Source organism: Terrapene carolina, unplaced genomic scaffold, assembly GCF_002925995.2.
Source record: "Terrapene carolina triunguis isolate 2854851 unplaced genomic scaffold, T_m_triunguis-2.0 Scaffold231, whole genome shotgun sequence".
Lineage (NCBI taxonomy): Eukaryota > Metazoa > Chordata > Testudines > Emydidae > Terrapene > Terrapene triunguis.
The window spans coordinates 19,170,948-19,186,956 of NW_020664582.1; the positions used below are offsets into that span (position 1 = coordinate 19,170,948).

The window sequence follows — 16,009 nt, forward strand, 5'->3', positions numbered from 1 at the left end:
GGCCCTGGTGCCTTATCGGGGTTACCGGAGCAGGGCCCTGGTGCCTTATCGGGGTTACCGGAGCAGGGCCCTGGTGCTGGAGAGCACAGCACATAGGGCCAGCCGGCCTCACCTGCTCTCTCTCCCTTCCCCGCAGCAAAAACCAGCGTCACGGCCCGCTACGAGACGACTTACCGGGGTGCGACCGCCACGGAGCAGGCAGCCTTGGCCATGGCCACCGTGCAAGGTACAGGGTTGCACCGGTTCGGTAGGACACGCTAGGCTGCTGCCCTGGGGTAGAGCTGGCAAAGAGCAGGGAGTCCTGGCTCTCCTGGGGTGGCCGTGCAGCTGGCCATGCCCTGCGGCTGCTGCTCTGCGGTCTCTAGGCCCGACTAGGATGCAGGTGGTGGGGTGCCAGTTTGTTGCTGTACCTACCAGAAACACCCCAGTTGTGGGGAGCAACGGGCCGGCATTCCCAGGGTGCACGTCACCTGGGTTGCTGCTTGGGATTGCTGCTGCTAACTACCATGTGCAGCTCTTGGGGCATAGGGATGGGTTGCTCCAGGGCAGGGGGGAGTTCCAGGAGCCTGGGGGGTGGGGCAGGGACCGAGGGGTGACTGTGGACACAGACTTGTGTTGTAGTGGGGGCTGCGAGGGAGCCAGGAGTCCCGGCTGGAGATGGGCTAGGAGAGAGGTGAGGGATTCCCCTCTCTGGAATACTTCCTTTGGGCAACTGGTAATGCCTGCTCCATCCCCCCATGGGATGCCGCCTGGCACGTGCGGTGTGGGGTGAGGTTCCCAACAACACTAACTCCCTTCTCTTCCCCAGAGGCTGACGCTGCGCTGCTCCCGCTGCAGGAGGACTTGGTGGGCGCTCTGACTGTATACGTGATCCCGGAAACCTCCCTTCTCCTGCCTCAGGTACAGCATCCTCTGCTGGGAGTGCCCCACCTCCTCGCTCTGGGACCAGGAGTGTGGCTTGGAGTGTCCCGGGGCTGCCTGCTGTGTCCCTGGAGCAAGAGAGCAGGCAGACGCCCCCCAGAGAGATTGTGCTGGACGGGGACCTGCCCAGAAAGGTGCCCTATTCCCCTGTCGCTCTCTTTCCTCCAGGCATAGCACGAGGGGCAGAGTCATGTGGCTGGGCCTTGGCAGGGGCCTGGGAGGTGGGCGATCTGAGGGGGAGGGTGCATTGCTGGAAGGGACACCCTTCTGCAGAAAGAGAGACGCTTGCCACGTTGCTTGGTGCGTGCCCCATAGGCAGGAGGGGGCATGGATCTCCTGTGTATTTGGTGAGCTCTCCCCTGCCCTTTAGTGGGGTGGCTGCAGAACAATCCAAGACCCTCTTTGCCTGAGGCCGCTGTCCGTGGAGCTTCCCAGCCCTGTTATCCTGCGTCCAGGCACAAGAAGGGGTCAGTCTGGGGCACCCCTGTCAGGGGCTGAGCACGCTGCCCTGGGAGCGCTCCGGTCCCAGGAGAGGGGAGGTGTGTGCTCCTTGCCCCCCCCAGAGTCCTGGCTCACTGCCCTGCCTTCTCCACAGGGCGTTGGCGTGTACGTCGGGAAGCACCGTAGCGCCGTGATGAGGGGTACGCAGGGCCCAGGGGATGTCCTGGCTGCCATTAGTGCCCGGGTGCAGCAGATTGTGCAGGCCATGTCCTTCACCACCGACTCCATCACCACTGCCTTGTCTGATCGCGTCCCCATGGACCAGCTCGGCACGGACACGAGGCGCCCGTTCAAATCCAGCCTGGGTAGGACGTGTGGGGTGCCTGCCATGAGAGCTGTTCCCATGGTGCTCTGCAGCACGCTGTCTTCCTTGGGCAGGGCTGGGGGCAGCACAGAGCCCACTTGGGCCACATTCCTCTCCCCCTCCTCGAATTCCCATGCACCCCCTCCCTTTGAGTAACCAACGCTCCGGGGTCCTCTGTGCACCCCAGCAACCCAGTGCCACTGTCCGGGAGCCCCTGAGCTCAGGAACGGGAGGCTGGGTCCCACAGTTACTCCTTGGAGCGCAGCTCTGGTCTCTCTCTGGCCTACTTGGCCTCTGCTCTGCTCTGGAATCGTTGCTCATGCACTCCTGCCCTGGGGATCCGGGGCCGTTGGCAGGTGCTGGCCTGGCATGTGCTGCTGCAGCTCCTCCTTGCAGTGGGATCTTGGTGGCAGGCTCTGCTCTCCGCTCTTCCCAGGGTACGAGATCACCTTCAGCTTATTGAACCCAGACCCCAAGTCCCACGACGTGCACTGGGACATCGAGGCAGCTGTCAACAGCTACGTGCAGCCCTTCCTCGACAAGCTGGGCTCAGTGGCCAACTTCTCGGTGGACTCCCAGGTGAGAGGGATTGTAGGAGGAGGGAGGGTGCCCCAGCCAGGCTGGCCACAGGGTGATCTTCCCACAACATCCATCTCCTTGGTGATCCCCTCAGATCCTGTACTATGCCGTCCTGGGGGTCTCGCCCCGCTTTGACAAGGCCTCCTCCAGCTTCATCTTGAGCGCACTCAGTCTCCCCCACGTCATTAACCCGGTGGAAGCCAGGCTGGGTAAGTGCCACCTTGCGTCCTTGCTGTGGCCGCTTGGAGAGGTTAGTGGTGCGGAGGGTAACGGCGGAGACCTGTGCCGGAAGACACAGCCCAGGCTCTGCCCCACAGAGCCCTCGCTCGCAGTCCTGCGCCCCCATACTGCTGACTAGTTAGAAGGGCAGATCCCCGGTCAGAGGCATGGGCTGAGACCCAGCTGAATTTGTGCTGTTCCTGACCTGGCTGGGATCTTAATGCACGGCTCATATTGAAAGCACCAGTGTAACCCCCAGGCTGCTGACCCCTTCTCAGGAGCAGCTTGAGCCTGGCCCCAGTAACGTGCCCCACGCTGAGCTCCTGCAGGCAGCTTCCCAGGGTCCCTGTTGCCTGCCGGGATCTGCCCCGGAAATGCTGTGATGCTCACTGTGCGCTGCTGCAGGTTCCAGCGCCACTTCGCTCTACCCCGTGTTGAACTTCCTGCTGTATGTGCCAGAGCGCGTCCATTCCCCCCTCTACATCCAGGACAAGGATGGCGCCGCTGTGGGGACCAACGCCTTCCACAGCCCCCGCTGGGGTGGGATCATGGTAAGGAGGAGGGGCCCTGCCCTATATGCAGAAAGCACCGCTCTGCCCCCCTGCAGGGCCTAGGCAGTCCCTTTGGTCCCCTGCCCCCGTGCTGGGGACTATGACTGGCAGGGGCTGGCCAGCTGGAGCCCTGTGCTGTGCTTGAGAGCTCCTGGTCCAGCTCCTCCAGCCCCAGCAGTGCCCACGGCACCCTACGGGCTTTTCCACTTGCCCCTTCCTGTGATGCAGCTGGTCTCAGCCGCTCTCCGAGATGGGAGACCAGGCTAGACGCGGCCTGGGCCTGAGCCCCCTGGCCGTTCCCTGAATAAGGCAGCACTGCTCAGCACTGCGGGGTAGCCCAGAGCTGTGGGCTGACTGGATAACAGGGACCGGGGGAGCCTCTGTGTGGTGAGGCATAGCCTGCGTCAGGCCTGCCCTGGACACACTCTCTTGGCAGGTGTACAACATCGACCATCCAGCTCCTGACAAGGCCCCTCTCCCACTTCGGGTGGACGTGGACATGGTGCGAGTGATGGAGGTGTTCCTGGCCCAGCTACGGTGAGGACGCTGCTGTCCCCTCCGCCCTGCCCCAGCCCTTCCATTCTCTGCATTCGTTATGTTCGGTTCCCCCAGAGCAGCGTGAGGCTGTGGCCCCCGGGGCTGAACGCAGACCATGCCTGCCCTGGGAGGTGTGTGCCAGGGCAGAGACGCTGCCTCTCGGACTCCCCCTGCTCTGCAGCCTGGGGCTGGTTCTGTGCTTTTCCTAGACTCTCTGGCAATGTGAGGACAGGCTTCTCCCGGTCACTGGCTGGCTTAGGGGATCGGCAGTGGCATGTGGCTCCTGTCTCCCCGTAGTCACTCTGGCCTAGGGTGGTGGCGGCTGGAGTTGTCCTGTCTGACAGCTGTTCAGTAGCGTTGGTGGGTCTTGGACCAAGGCCCATGACCACAAAGCCCACAATCCCGTGAACTTGTCCCTTCTCAGCCACAGTGTCACGGACCGGCCTCGTTCTGCCTTAGCTCGGCAGTAATGTGTTTGGGAAGCCTGACTCGCACCTGCCCCCCTGGGCAGCAGGACTCAGACCTGCACCTTGTGTCAGGGCTGAACTCCCTGCAGGAAAGGCAGACAAGAACATTTCTGCCATGTGCCCATTCCCCGTGCTCACACCTCCTGCAGAAGAGTTGGCCCGGTGACCTCCCTTGCCAGCACAGACCTGATCTGCCCCTTCTCCCCCCAGGTTGTTGTTTGGGATCTCCCAGGTGCCGCTCCCAGAGGAGTTCCTGCTGGAGAGCCCTGGGAACAAGGGGCTGTCTGACTGGGAGCTGGACCGCCTGCTGTGGACCCGGACGGTGGAGAATATCGCCACGGTGTCCACCACCCTCACCTCCCTGGCCCAACTGCTAGACAAGATCGGGAACATCGTCATCAAGGATGATGTTGCTTCTGAGGTGGGTGGGTGTTGGGAGGGTCCCCATGACAGGTTGGGGGCTGCCAGCATCACATAGGAGCCCCATGAGTTGCTGCTGCTGGAGATTTGGCTGCCCAGACTGGTGTATTAATTTCCCCTCTTGGGGATGGGGATGGGGAAACTTTCCGAAAATTGTTGCCCTTAACCTGGAAGGCTGGACCAGGCCTGGCTGCTTGAGTCAGCTAGAGGACACAAGGGCGCCCTCTCCTGGGCTGAGAATTCTGCCTCTGCAGCATCACTGCCCCCTTGTGCCCTGGACCTAGAATTAATAGAAACTGCCACAGCCTCACTGGGGAGAGACCTTCTAAATCCCCCCTCCCCCCCCCCTGCTGGGCTGAGACCCCCTGGTGGCATTGAGTGAAAGTTTGCACTGAAAAGTGAGTGTACAAGTGGCAGATCCACTCGGTGGGGGTGTCGTAACCCTGGAGCCAACGCAGCTCTGAGGCAGTGAGTGGATTCCAGCCCTTCCTTCCTGTGCGGCGTCAATGCAGCAGTTCGCTACGTTCCTGTTGCAGGCCCACGTCTTGCCCCAGTTACTCCGTGTGCAAGCCACTGAAGAGAATGGGACTGCACTGGTGTAGCTGAGAGCGTAGAAAGCGTGTCTGGTGACAGTGTAGGAGTAGGTGGCTTGACACTCAGAGCCCCCTGGCTGTGGGGTGCTGAGGAGGGATATGTAGAGGCCAGTGTCATTTCTTAGAGCAGAGCCAGACTTGACAATCCAGGATCTGTTCAGCTTCTGGCACTCCTAGGGCCTCAAGTGTGTGTGCCTGGAGCTCCCTTGACCTGCCTGGGCCAGACAGGGAGCTGCTGGGCACTGACCCTTTGTGTGGTCCCATCCAGGTATACCATGCAGTAGCATCCGCGCAGACCGCCATGCTGGAGCTGGCCTCTGGCCATCTGGGCTCAGCATTCCAGGCCAGTAAAGAGGCGGTCACCTCCTCAGAGCGGGCCTTCTTTGACCCTTCGCTGCTACATCTCCTCTACTTCCCTGATGACCAGAAATTTGCCATCTACATTCCACTCTTCCTGCCGATGGCGGTGCCCATCCTGCTGTCCCTGGTGAAGATCCTCCGGGAAGCCAAACAGAGCAAGAAGGAGCCCATGAAAACTGACTGAGCCTGTCTGCAGCTGCCCCATGGGGCAGGGGAGCTCAGACCCAGCTCGTGACAGCCTGTCTGTGTAGGAACAGTCCGGGCCCAGTGACTCAGATGATTCTTTATGAATCCTGGAAGAGGGGAAAGTCTGGCAGAAATAGGGTGTTGGGTCAGAAACCGAGGCTTAGCCCCCAGCACGGCCACTTCCCAGCATGGAGCTCTTGGGTTTGCCTTTGCCTTTACCTAGGGGGTTAGCAGGGACTCCTATGCTGCAGCTAGGCACCTGCGGTTGGCCCGGGCCAGCCAACTCAGGCTAAGGGGCTGTTTCATTGCGGTGTGGCTCTTTGGGCTTGGGCTGGAGCCCGGGCTCTAGGACCCTGCAAGGTGGGAAGGTACCAGAGCGTGGGCTCCAGCCCAAGCCCCAATGTCTACACGTCAATTAAACAGCCCCTTAGCAAGAGCCCCACAAGCCCGTCAGCTGGCATGGGCAGATCTCCCCCAAGGAGTGCAGAGTGGCTACAGCTGCGAGTGACTGGCCGTCTGAGCAAAATGCCCCTGCAGGCTGGGTCCAAGGTGGATGAGCTCGGGCCACTTCTGCTTTTTCTAGTTACTGCAGCCAGCTCCACCACCAGACAGCAGAGGAGGCCGTTTTGGGGCTCCCTGGGTATGAGTCAAGCTTTCACTCCCCGCACAGTGCCTGGATGAAGGGGCTTTCCTTTGAGTCGGAAGGATTGGGAGATGCTCTGGAGACTGTCCCCTCTGAGTGCTTCAGCAGCCTGAAGTGCACCCTTCCAGCCCAGCCCCTACATGGCGTGCCCCTGGGGCTGCCTAGCTTAGCGGGAGTGAGACCTGTGGGGCACCTTCCTTTTATTCCTGTTGAGAGCCTTGGTATTGGCAGGGTCCCCTCTACATGCACTGGACCCGGGTCCCTCCCCCTGTGAGCTGTTGATCCACAAGTGTGACCCTGCCACCTTCCCCAATGTAGGGGGCATATACAGGCCAGCCTGGGCCTGTGCACTGGGGCAGCGCTTCCTCGCAGTGTCTGCAGTAGGTGAGTGCTGCTCATCCTTCAGGGACGTTCGGAAAGTGGCTCTTGGGTTTCTTAGCTTCCTGCCATGGCTGGCAGCCTGTGGGTCTCTGTGGGGGGAGCCTGGGGCCCTGTTTTGCTGGGGGGGAGGGCAGATGTGAGAGTGATGCACTGATCAATGCTGAACAAAACAAGGTTTCTTTTTAATAAAAGTAAAAGCCAGACTCCGCTGAGAGGCAGCGTGCCTTTCCTGGGAATTCAAGCAGCCTATGCCACCCTGGCCGGCTTGGAGCTTCTCAGGGTGGCCCAAGCCAGTGCAGCTCTCTCGCGGGATGGGAGGGTTTCCCGTCAGATGGGCTAGGTTCTGGGAAATCAGTGTGGAGAGTGTTGTGCTGCTCACCCTGGCCATCTGCCTCGCTCCAGTCTCTCTCCCTCCCAGCATGTCTGTCCGTCCGTCCTTCCCAATGGGAAGGACCTTGCTGCTCTGTGCTGTGGGAGAGGGTGCTGCAGGGAGCCAGGCCCTGCTGGAAGCTGTCCAGTTCTGTCCCAGCTCAGTGGAGCAGGAGCGAAAGCATTTGCTGGGCATTGGGCTGGCTGTGGGGAAGTGCTTTCCTGGAGATGAGAGCAGGGCCTGAGAGTTTCTACACTACTTGCTTGTATCTCAGGAGCTGCAACCAGTGGTTCCAGGGACCTTGCAACAGGATGGGCCTGGTCTGTGGGCAAGAAAACCCAGGTGAAAGGACAGTCCCCTGACCTACCACAGAGCACCAGGTACCATGCAGAGTAGGCCTAGGAGCCCTGACTGTGCAGTTCTCCACATTCTACCAGGCAATGGCAAACTCCCCACCACAGCCAATCCGGGGTGGAACATACTCAGCACTAGATTCCTTCTGGACTCCCAAAGAGTGCCTGGTTCCTCCAAAGTGTGACCATGACCTCCCTGTCCATTGATAAATTTCTGTGCCAGCGTCCCACTTCTGCCTAAATACGTCATTGCTGCTTGGCTCTCCCTCCTCTGCCGGGAGCCCCGTTATCTGTAACAGCCCCCTTCAGTACCTCTAACATAACCCTTTGTCTCCTTGCTACGGTCTCGGGTTTTCAAGCTTCATGTGTGAGCCTTAGCTTGCTGCCTGCCTTGGTTATATTCTCTCTGCACTAATAGTCCGAGCTGTGTCACTCTCCTTGTCCTGAAGCCCCTTCCTTTCCTTTCCTCTCTCTATGCCCCAGGCTGCTGGCTCTCCACCCTAACTAAGCGTCCTTTAAATGGGCAATCACAGCAGGCACTTCCGAGGCACCAAGCAGTGCTCTAGACTAGAGAGTCTTGTTTGGTTTGTAGCATGAAATCCTCTTGATATGTCAGCAAGTAGATCCCTCTCCTCGTACGCTCTGACTGTAAGAACCACGCTGGTCTGCTTCCCTTATCCAGCAAGTTTACCCTGAGAGTGGCAGCTGCAGCAGGCAAGGTGTCTCAAAACACTGCTGTTGGGTCAGAGCAGTCAGGGCTGTTACTTATCTAAGGCTGTGTCTACATTGCCAGTTTCAGCGCTAAAACTTCAGTCCTTCGGGGTGTGAAAAAACACACCCCTGTGAGCAACAAAAGTTTTATCGCTGAAAAGCACCATTATAGACCGTGCTTTATCACTGGGAGCCGCATCTGGCGATAAAGCTACCAGCGCTCGTTCGCAGTGGTTATTTTTTTTTATCGCCGGGAGAGCTCGCCCCTGGCGATGAAGCGCGACTGCACTGCCCACATCACTGCGCTGCCGTGGCTGCTGTAATGTGAGCAGTGTAGACACCCTAACTACCCCTGTTAAGTATGACTGTAGTAAGGTGTAATGAGGGGCACTGGGGCTTCAGCCATGGGCAGCAGCTCCTACTAGACCCCCCCCCCCCGTTACTCCACTACCCCCCACCTCAATCCACCCCTGCTGTTTCATTCTGGTCCCCTCACCCAGTTTTGCTAACACCTTGACCTGCTGCACCTCTAAGGCCTGGTCTACACTAACCCCCCAAGTCGAAGTAAGGTACGCAACTTCAGCTACGTGAATAACGTAGCTGAATTCGACATACCTTACTTCGAACTTACCGCGGTTCAGATGCGGTCCACACGCGGCAGGCAGGCTCCCCGTCGACTCCACGGTACTCCTCTCGTTGAGCTGGAGTACCGCAGTCGACGGCGAGCACTTCCTGGTTCGATTTATCGCGTCCAGACCAGACGCGATAAATCGAACCAGGAAGTTCGATTTCCAGCCACCGAACTAGCGGCTAAGTATAGACCAGCCCTTACTGTTCCCTCTGGACGGGGACTGAACGTCCTAGGCAGAGTGAGTTTTCATATGTCCGCTATGTTCCAGGCTCAGACATTGTTACTTTGAGAAGCCGTGTTTCCAAAAGCCAGCTCCACCTCTGTTTCAGTAATGGGGAAGGCTGGGAGAGGGTAGGGTGAATTGGATCAGCAGCAATTCGGTGCATTTCCATTAGTCTGAAGTGTTGGGTGTTAGTCTAGAACTGAGCTAACTCCTCTCGCCTGGGCTGACCCAGTGCCAGTATTTTAACAGACTTCTAGCTTCTTCATACAATTTAGCCGTTGAAAATGAGGAGCCAACGCCACGGACCCCTCACTTCAGTGCGGACCCCTAGCAAGTGCTTTTTGCACTGCAGCATGATGCTGTGCGGCCCACGCAGTCCCTCAGCCGCAGTATCTAACCCCAGGCCAAGTCCAGTGCTGGGGCTAGCTGAACTGGTAAAGGAGCCAGTGTGTTTGTGTGCACCGTGAAATAGTGTGAAATAGCTAACCTGCACCTACCTCCTCCTTAGTCTTTAAAACTTGCACCTTCTGCTAGTCTGGACTGACATGATGTATCCACCTTAACTATTCCTATTCAATCTTAGGGAATGCCTATTTCTGCTTTCAGTTTATGCTATATCCCATTTCAAATTAGGAGATGGGCCAGCATCCTTGTGGGTCTAAACAAAGCTATTTTTGAGAAATAGAAGCACAAGAAAAGTTTCTGTATTAAAAATTCCATCAACTCCACACTGCTTAAAATAAAAGCTGTGGGAGATGGGGAGATCTCAGGCACTGACTGCAAGCTGTAGCCTTTGTCTTGTTTCTGCAGCTGATTCACAGTCCTCTGAAAATTTGAGCTTAGAGGGGAAGGTGCTGTTTTGCGATAGCCATGCTCGGTGCTGTATGGAGGCTGGCTGTGAGCTGGAGAGAGCCCATCGAACCTCCCCCGTGTATAATCCGTGCTTTGCTCTATACTGATTTGCAGGGTCTCTTCTCTAAGAACGCTCCCCACAAGGCCAAATGTGATCTTTCTGCCATATAAGAGCTGGGCCTAGGGTGCGCACTGGACCATTTAGGACATGGGACTTGCACGCTGGCTTTGTGAAGGCTGCACCCAGGGCAGGTTTTAGGACTCGGCAGTGGTCCGGGTCTTCCGCAGCACTGAAGGACCCCCTGCTGCCAAAATGCCGCCGAGGACCCCGGAGTGGACCCCCGCTGAAATGCCGCCGGAGTGGACTGCCGCTGGTGAGCCTAAGGCGCGGGGCCCGAGTCCAGGGAATCGGCCTAAAACTGGCCCTGGCTGCACCCTCTAATTCAGGGGGAGCACTATGTGTTTCTTGCCCTGGGTGCCAGTTAAGTGGGTGGTCAGCGCTGGGTGTTGGGGTACAGTAGCTGGTTTCTCAGGGCTTTGATGGAAGACAGACAGAAAACAGCCAGGTCTGTGCACACCCCTCACAGCCTGGGTGGCCAAAACCCACTGATGTGGGGATGTTCCCGCTGCTCGCCAGGGCTGTAGGGTGACGGGAAGGGCCAGACCCTGCCTGGGGGGGGGAGGATGCGGTTCCAACAGCCCTACACCTGTGAGGGCCCAAGGGTGCAGGCGCTGCTGGGGTTACACAGCTGGGTCTTGGGCTCCCTGGCAGTCGGCCTGGCTGGAGAGCTTGTCCGCTGGGGGTGAGGGGCTCTGAGGGGGCTCAGGCAAACCCTGCCCCGCGCCGTGCGGGAGGAGCCCCTGGCCAGCACTGACCCCGCCCTGCTGGGGGCCTGGCGCGGGGCCTGGCGCTGCCCCTCCCCGGCGCGGGCGGAGCCAGGCGGCCGGGCCGCAGCCGGCGGCAGCGCGGGGGCTTTGCCGGCAAAGGCGCTGAGCGAGGCCGCGGGCGGGGGATGAGCGAGCCCGCTCTCCGCGCCGACACTCGCTCCGGCCGGCGGGGCAGCGGCGGGGCCGCGGCCATGAGGGTGAAGAAGGGCGGCGGGGCGGCGGCCGCGGGCCCCGAGGAGGAGCTGCTGCGGAAGCCGCTCATCGGCCCCGAGGACGTGCTGGGGCTGCAGAAAATCACGGGCGGTGAGTGCGGGCCTGGCCCCGGGAGAGAGGGCCCGTGTCCTGCCGTGGGGCCCCGGCCCCCCATCTTCCCTCCCCCCGTGGGGTCCCATCCTGCCCTTGGAGCGGGGCCCCAGCCCCCCATCTTCCCTCCCCCCGTGGGGCCCCAGCCTGCGCTTGGAGCGGGGTCCCGGCCCCCCATCTTCCCTCCCCCTGTGGGATCCCAGCCCGCCTCTTCCCTCCCCCCGTGGGGTCCCAGCCTGCCCTTGGAGAGGGGCCCAGCCCCCATCTTCCCTTCCCCCATGGGGCCTCGGCGTGCCTCTTCCCTGCCCCCGTGGGGTCCCAGCCCCTCCAAGGGGGAGGTGTGCCCACCCCTCAGTGGGCTGTCTGTGGCCCAGGGGTACAGCGCTTGTACAGGGCTCCCGTCCCATCGCTGCTCCCTATCTGGCTGGAGTCAGTGCTGTCTCTTTGCTCAGGCTCTAGTAACCTCTTGTTCCCTAAGGTCTCAGCAGCTGGGGCCTGGCCCTTCACTTTGAGATCTGCCTGGCCGGGGGGGTGGTCTCAGTATTTGCTCTTCATCTGCCCTGGGTTCTGTGCCTGGGCTAAGCCCCTGCTTTGCCCAGTTGGGGACAGTGGAGACTCGGTGGGGGGAATATCTGAGACCCCTTGGATTGCATGTCTGTTCTCTAGCTCCATATCGATCCTCTGCCGCCCCTCCCCAAGGTGCAGCCCCACCAGTGGTTATTTACTGCCAGCGCCTGGCTCAGCCCTCGGGCTGTGTGGGCCGTCTGAGGACTACGGGGCTATGCAGGACAGCGCTTTCTCTCGAAGAAGTGGGCACTGACTAATATAGGCTGACAGCCTGGCGCTTGAACCCTGAAACCGCAGGGCCAGCCAGGTCTCTGAATTCAGCAGGGCCCTGGTCCTTCAGCCACTTAGCGTTGTCAGAGGAGGACAACAATGTGCCTCTGCCCCAGTGGACAGACTGTGGGACAGCTTGAGCTGGTGGCTTTGTGCTGCATGTTCCCGAGCTCAACACCCAGAGACACAAGCACGGGAGACCAGACCTGGTCTGAAGCTCAGTGGTCTGGTTTCTGTGTTTGCGAGGCCCACGTGTGAGCGGAGTGCCCTGGGTGCTGCTGGCAGCGGTACCTCTCACCACCGGGCCTGGCTGTGGAATCGGGGGCCTTGCTAGTCTGAGGCTAGGGACACTTCTGCAGCTTGTTATAGTGGCAGAAAAGCGTAGGCATGACAGGTCACTGGACGCGGGCAGCTGGAGTGGCTGCCCTGTGCTTCCACTCGGGAAGAGGGGCAGGAGCTGAAACAGAAACGTGGTTTGCTGAGCCAGGACTGTCTCTTAAAATAGATTCAGGTGGGATTTTCTGAGCCTGCTGAATCATTTTATGGTTCTATCATAAATAGTCTGTGCTTAAACAGTCCTCTCCCGCACTGCTGGCTTTGCTGGGAGCTCTCATGCCCCAGGTGGGTCGCTGCTGCAAGAGGAGGGGCAGGTCGAGGCTGTGGAAGGGAGTCTCTGCTGTCCCAGTTTCTGTTCCTCCATGCACCAAGAGGGTCCATGGAGCTGCAGGTCTCTCTAGCAAGGGCCTCTGCGGAGGGGAGGGGGAGTGCTTCCAGGTCTCCCCTTGCACCGTGTGGGTTCGAGAGGGAGCCAACTCTTCAGATGCTAGTAACTGTGGCAACAGATTTGCAAGGCCTCCCCCCGCCCCCAATTAGAGCTGGTGAAAGGTACTGAATTATTAGCCCTGCTGACTGACGTGTTCTCTCCGAGGAACAGGCTGTTGTGCTGTCCATCAGCGCGCCTCAAGCATGATGTGATGGGACTTGGGGGTTCGGTCTCCTTGGCCTCTGCTGACTGCCTCACTGGGGCCAGCTAGTGCCAATGTGCGAGTGCTTTTAGAATGCAGACGCCACTGGGAGCAGGACTAGGCCACCCCCACACCTGTGCCTAGAATGGGGGGACAGTGGGGCTCAGGATGGCATTGCTGGAGGCTGATCCTCAGGGCAAGATGTGCTGTTTCCCAGCTCAGGTGGGCTTCACTCTCTTTGCAAGAAATCAAAACAATCGTTTCTCACAATTTCTACGTTGCTACTGATTCTCGGTTGTAAATTGTAATTTCAGGAATCTGCCACTTTACATTGTAGATGCCAATTCTTGTGGCAGAGAGAAAGAAGCCGGTGGCTAGCTGAGCTCAAAGCTCTGCAGAAGCAGGGTTCCTGGTCTGCTGGCCAGTCATCGTCCCCAGAGAGGCCCCTGCTAAAGCCCATGACAGTGCTGCTCCCAAGCCTTGCACCTCTTTGGGCCCACAGGGGGCAGGAGAAGGGCTCTGCAGGTATGGAAGAGGGGGGTCACTCCTGGTACTCCATGCTAAGCCTTGTGCCTGGCTGATGGCATTTGGAACAGGAGCCCCGAAGAGTCTGGCGCTAAAACGGCACCTGAGTGATGTCAGTGGCTCTGGGGAAGTAGGGCTTGGGAAACTGTGCAGGGGGGGTGGTATCCCCTGTGAGTGCTCCCGGAGCAGCAGGGGTAGGGGCAAGGAGAGGTCCTGCCCAGATCCTCTGCTCTTGTGGGAGGAGCATTAGGGGTCTCGAGGCTCCTCTGAGGAGTGGCTGTTAACACTCTGTGGCACTAGGGGAAAGATTCCTCCCAGCGCCCAGCTAAGATACTTGGGCGGAGTGCTGTGGGTGACTTTCCGGCCTCTCACGCTGTGCACGGAGGACACGGCTCTTGCGTCCCATGGTTAGAGCAGCTGTGCCATAGAGGATGAAGTACGTTGTTTGTGTGGTTTGGCAAACACCGGTATAGTTGCTCCAGATAAGTGTGCCGGTGTTTAAACAAGCATTTAAAATATTTTGTGACAGGCCATGAAACTGGCGCTGGTGCTTGGTAGCCGTGTCTGGGTGTATCTGTGGTTGACATGTCCATGCATGCTCTCTCATGTAGAGTTTTCAAGGGAATACACGTGTATATATATTACAATCTGACACTAACGTAAATGATCCTTCCCACTGTGGATTGGTGCTTGTAAAGCATTCTTCTCTCCCAGATCTAGCAGCCTAGTGCAATGTTGGGAAGGTTAAATTAGTTGCCCAAGGTTGCATATCAAGCTGGGAACAGGATGATGAACCCACACTTGTAGCCACCTTCTCTAAGTAGGGGACAGCAGTTCCAGAAACAAACCATATAGTTACGTCCTTTGATGGCCTTGTCCCTTGACGCTTCTTGAGCAGGTCCCTGTGAGAGCTTGAGAGCTTTACTTTTGCAGAATGTTCCCCTGCCATCCCCATGGTGTCCACGTGCCAGGACCCTGCTGCAGTGTGAGCCATGTGCACGTTCCCCGTCTCAACACCATGCCTAGGTGTGTAGAGAGGGTGTATTATCCCTGTGCCCATCTGCTTCCCCCGGCCCCCTCACAGCACAGGGGTTTCCCATCCTTGCATTACCAGCCGCATGTTCCAGAGCAGACAGGCAGGGACTGCTAACAAGCAGAGAGAGCGACTCCCCTTCCCTTGTTTGGCTCCTTATCAGGGTCCTGCTGTGACTGGGCAGGTGGCATGATGGATGCTCCGCTGAAGAAGAAGAGCCCAACTGCTGCAGGATCAGTCCTGTCCCTGGGACAGGCTGGCTCTGGAGGTGTTCTGTGCCTGGCAGGAGCCTACCCTCACTCCTTCCCAGGGCCTTGTTTCTTCGTCACTGGGCTGTGCAGAATGACCCCAGTTTGTGTGACTGCTCCATTTGATTGGATGTGGGACTAGTATCGTAGCTGGCTGGTGCCAGGCCTTGCCACGGGCACCTAAGGAGTGTGCTGGGCAGTGTCTTTGCACGGCAGGGGCTGCAGTGAAGGCACATGTGGAATGTAGTGGTGTTGCAGACACAGACCATCCCCCCCCATGCACAGTTGATGGAGCTCATTTTGCTCAAGAGATACACAAGATCTGCGCCAGGTCCTGGTGCGTTGGTCCTGCCTACAGTACCCATCCCGTGCTCCCTGGAAGTGCAGAAGGATGGTTTTTCGAAACACGCTTTTCAGTGCCCATTCCTCTTTTGGACACCATTCACTTTAGAGGCTGAAGGCTCCTTTTTCATTCCTACTGCATAAATTATTGAAATCCACAGAATATGTCAAATTGTACGTGGCACTCAGCGAACGGGCGCAAACAGATGCTGAAAACATCCAGCCGTTCTTGCAGTCCTGTCTCTCTCTCTGCAAGGCGCTGCAGGGATGGGAAGGAGCACTGGCTGTGGGAGAGAGGCTGACATCTCCTCCAGTCTCAGCCTTTCCTGCCGGCGGGGCGCAGAGGGTGGTTGAGGTGAGCCGGTTTGGCAGGGAAACCTACTCTAGGCTCCCCTGGCACTCTGAGGGTAAGTGTGAAATGCAAGTGCTCAGAGTTGTTTTCTGTCCTAGCTGTTCTCAAGTTAAGCTCCCCTAGGCCCAGTGGACCAGCCTTGTTGCTTTAGGTGCTTGTCCCAGTCCAGAGCTGACTCTAGATACTAGGTGAACTCTCCTACCACAGTTTTAGTGTAAGGCTTAGAAAATCCCAAACCCGGGAAATGGGCAGCATTTGAAACAGAGTTGGTCTTTCGCCAACCCTTCTCCCTGCTCTTCGCGTGTTACATCAGCTCAGCCCTGGGAGGAAATGTGCAAAGACCCTTCTTGCTGCTGGAAAGCCTTGGTATTGCAGCAGTAAGGTTGCTTGGGGCTTTTGCCCTTCCAGGCTATGGGATAAGATCCAGCCACACTTCCCTGGCGCTGCAGTGGCTCGCGCTCTCATCCCTTCCGTCCTTCCCCCAAAGTGTCACTGTTGGAGCTGCTTTGAGTCAGCTGGTGGAGCTGGGCTGGCCATTGGGTTGGTGAAGCTCTGTCTGCGGTGTTGTCCCTGGGATCGGACTCATCACAGCACACGCTGCTACAAATGTAGCTCGGGCTACGGCACCTTCAATGCTTTGCACAGTTTAGTTTCTTCTCATTGTTCCTAGGCAGTGGTGAGGCCCAAGGTGCGTGGGTCCTTAGTGCAGGAAGT

At 58.6% G+C, this 16,009-nt stretch overlaps 2 protein-coding genes across 2 annotated transcripts in view; both read left to right on the top strand.

Annotated features, from left to right (window-relative positions):
- The window catches only part of PIGS (phosphatidylinositol glycan anchor biosynthesis class S), a 7,907-nt gene extending 1,919 nt beyond the window's left edge, over positions 1-5,988 (top strand). Inside the window, exons 4-12 of the mRNA XM_026656431.1 lie at positions 137-226; positions 809-900; positions 1,517-1,727; positions 2,163-2,305; positions 2,400-2,514; positions 2,930-3,075; positions 3,512-3,612; positions 4,290-4,500; positions 5,361-5,988. Coding sequence (XP_026512216.1) covers positions 137-226; positions 809-900; positions 1,517-1,727; positions 2,163-2,305; positions 2,400-2,514; positions 2,930-3,075; positions 3,512-3,612; positions 4,290-4,500; positions 5,361-5,636 — 1,385 coding nt within the window. The 3' untranslated portion in view covers positions 5,637-5,988. The remainder of the gene's footprint in view (positions 1-136; positions 227-808; positions 901-1,516; positions 1,728-2,162; positions 2,306-2,399; positions 2,515-2,929; positions 3,076-3,511; positions 3,613-4,289; positions 4,501-5,360) is intronic.
- A 4,769-nt stretch (positions 5,989-10,757) lies between these two features.
- The window catches only part of UNC119 (unc-119 lipid binding chaperone), a 28,540-nt gene continuing 23,288 nt past the window's right edge, over positions 10,758-16,009 (top strand). The window contains exon 1 of the mRNA XM_026656429.1: positions 10,758-10,993. Coding sequence (XP_026512214.1) covers positions 10,816-10,993 — 178 coding nt within the window. The 5' untranslated portion in view covers positions 10,758-10,815. The remainder of the gene's footprint in view (positions 10,994-16,009) is intronic.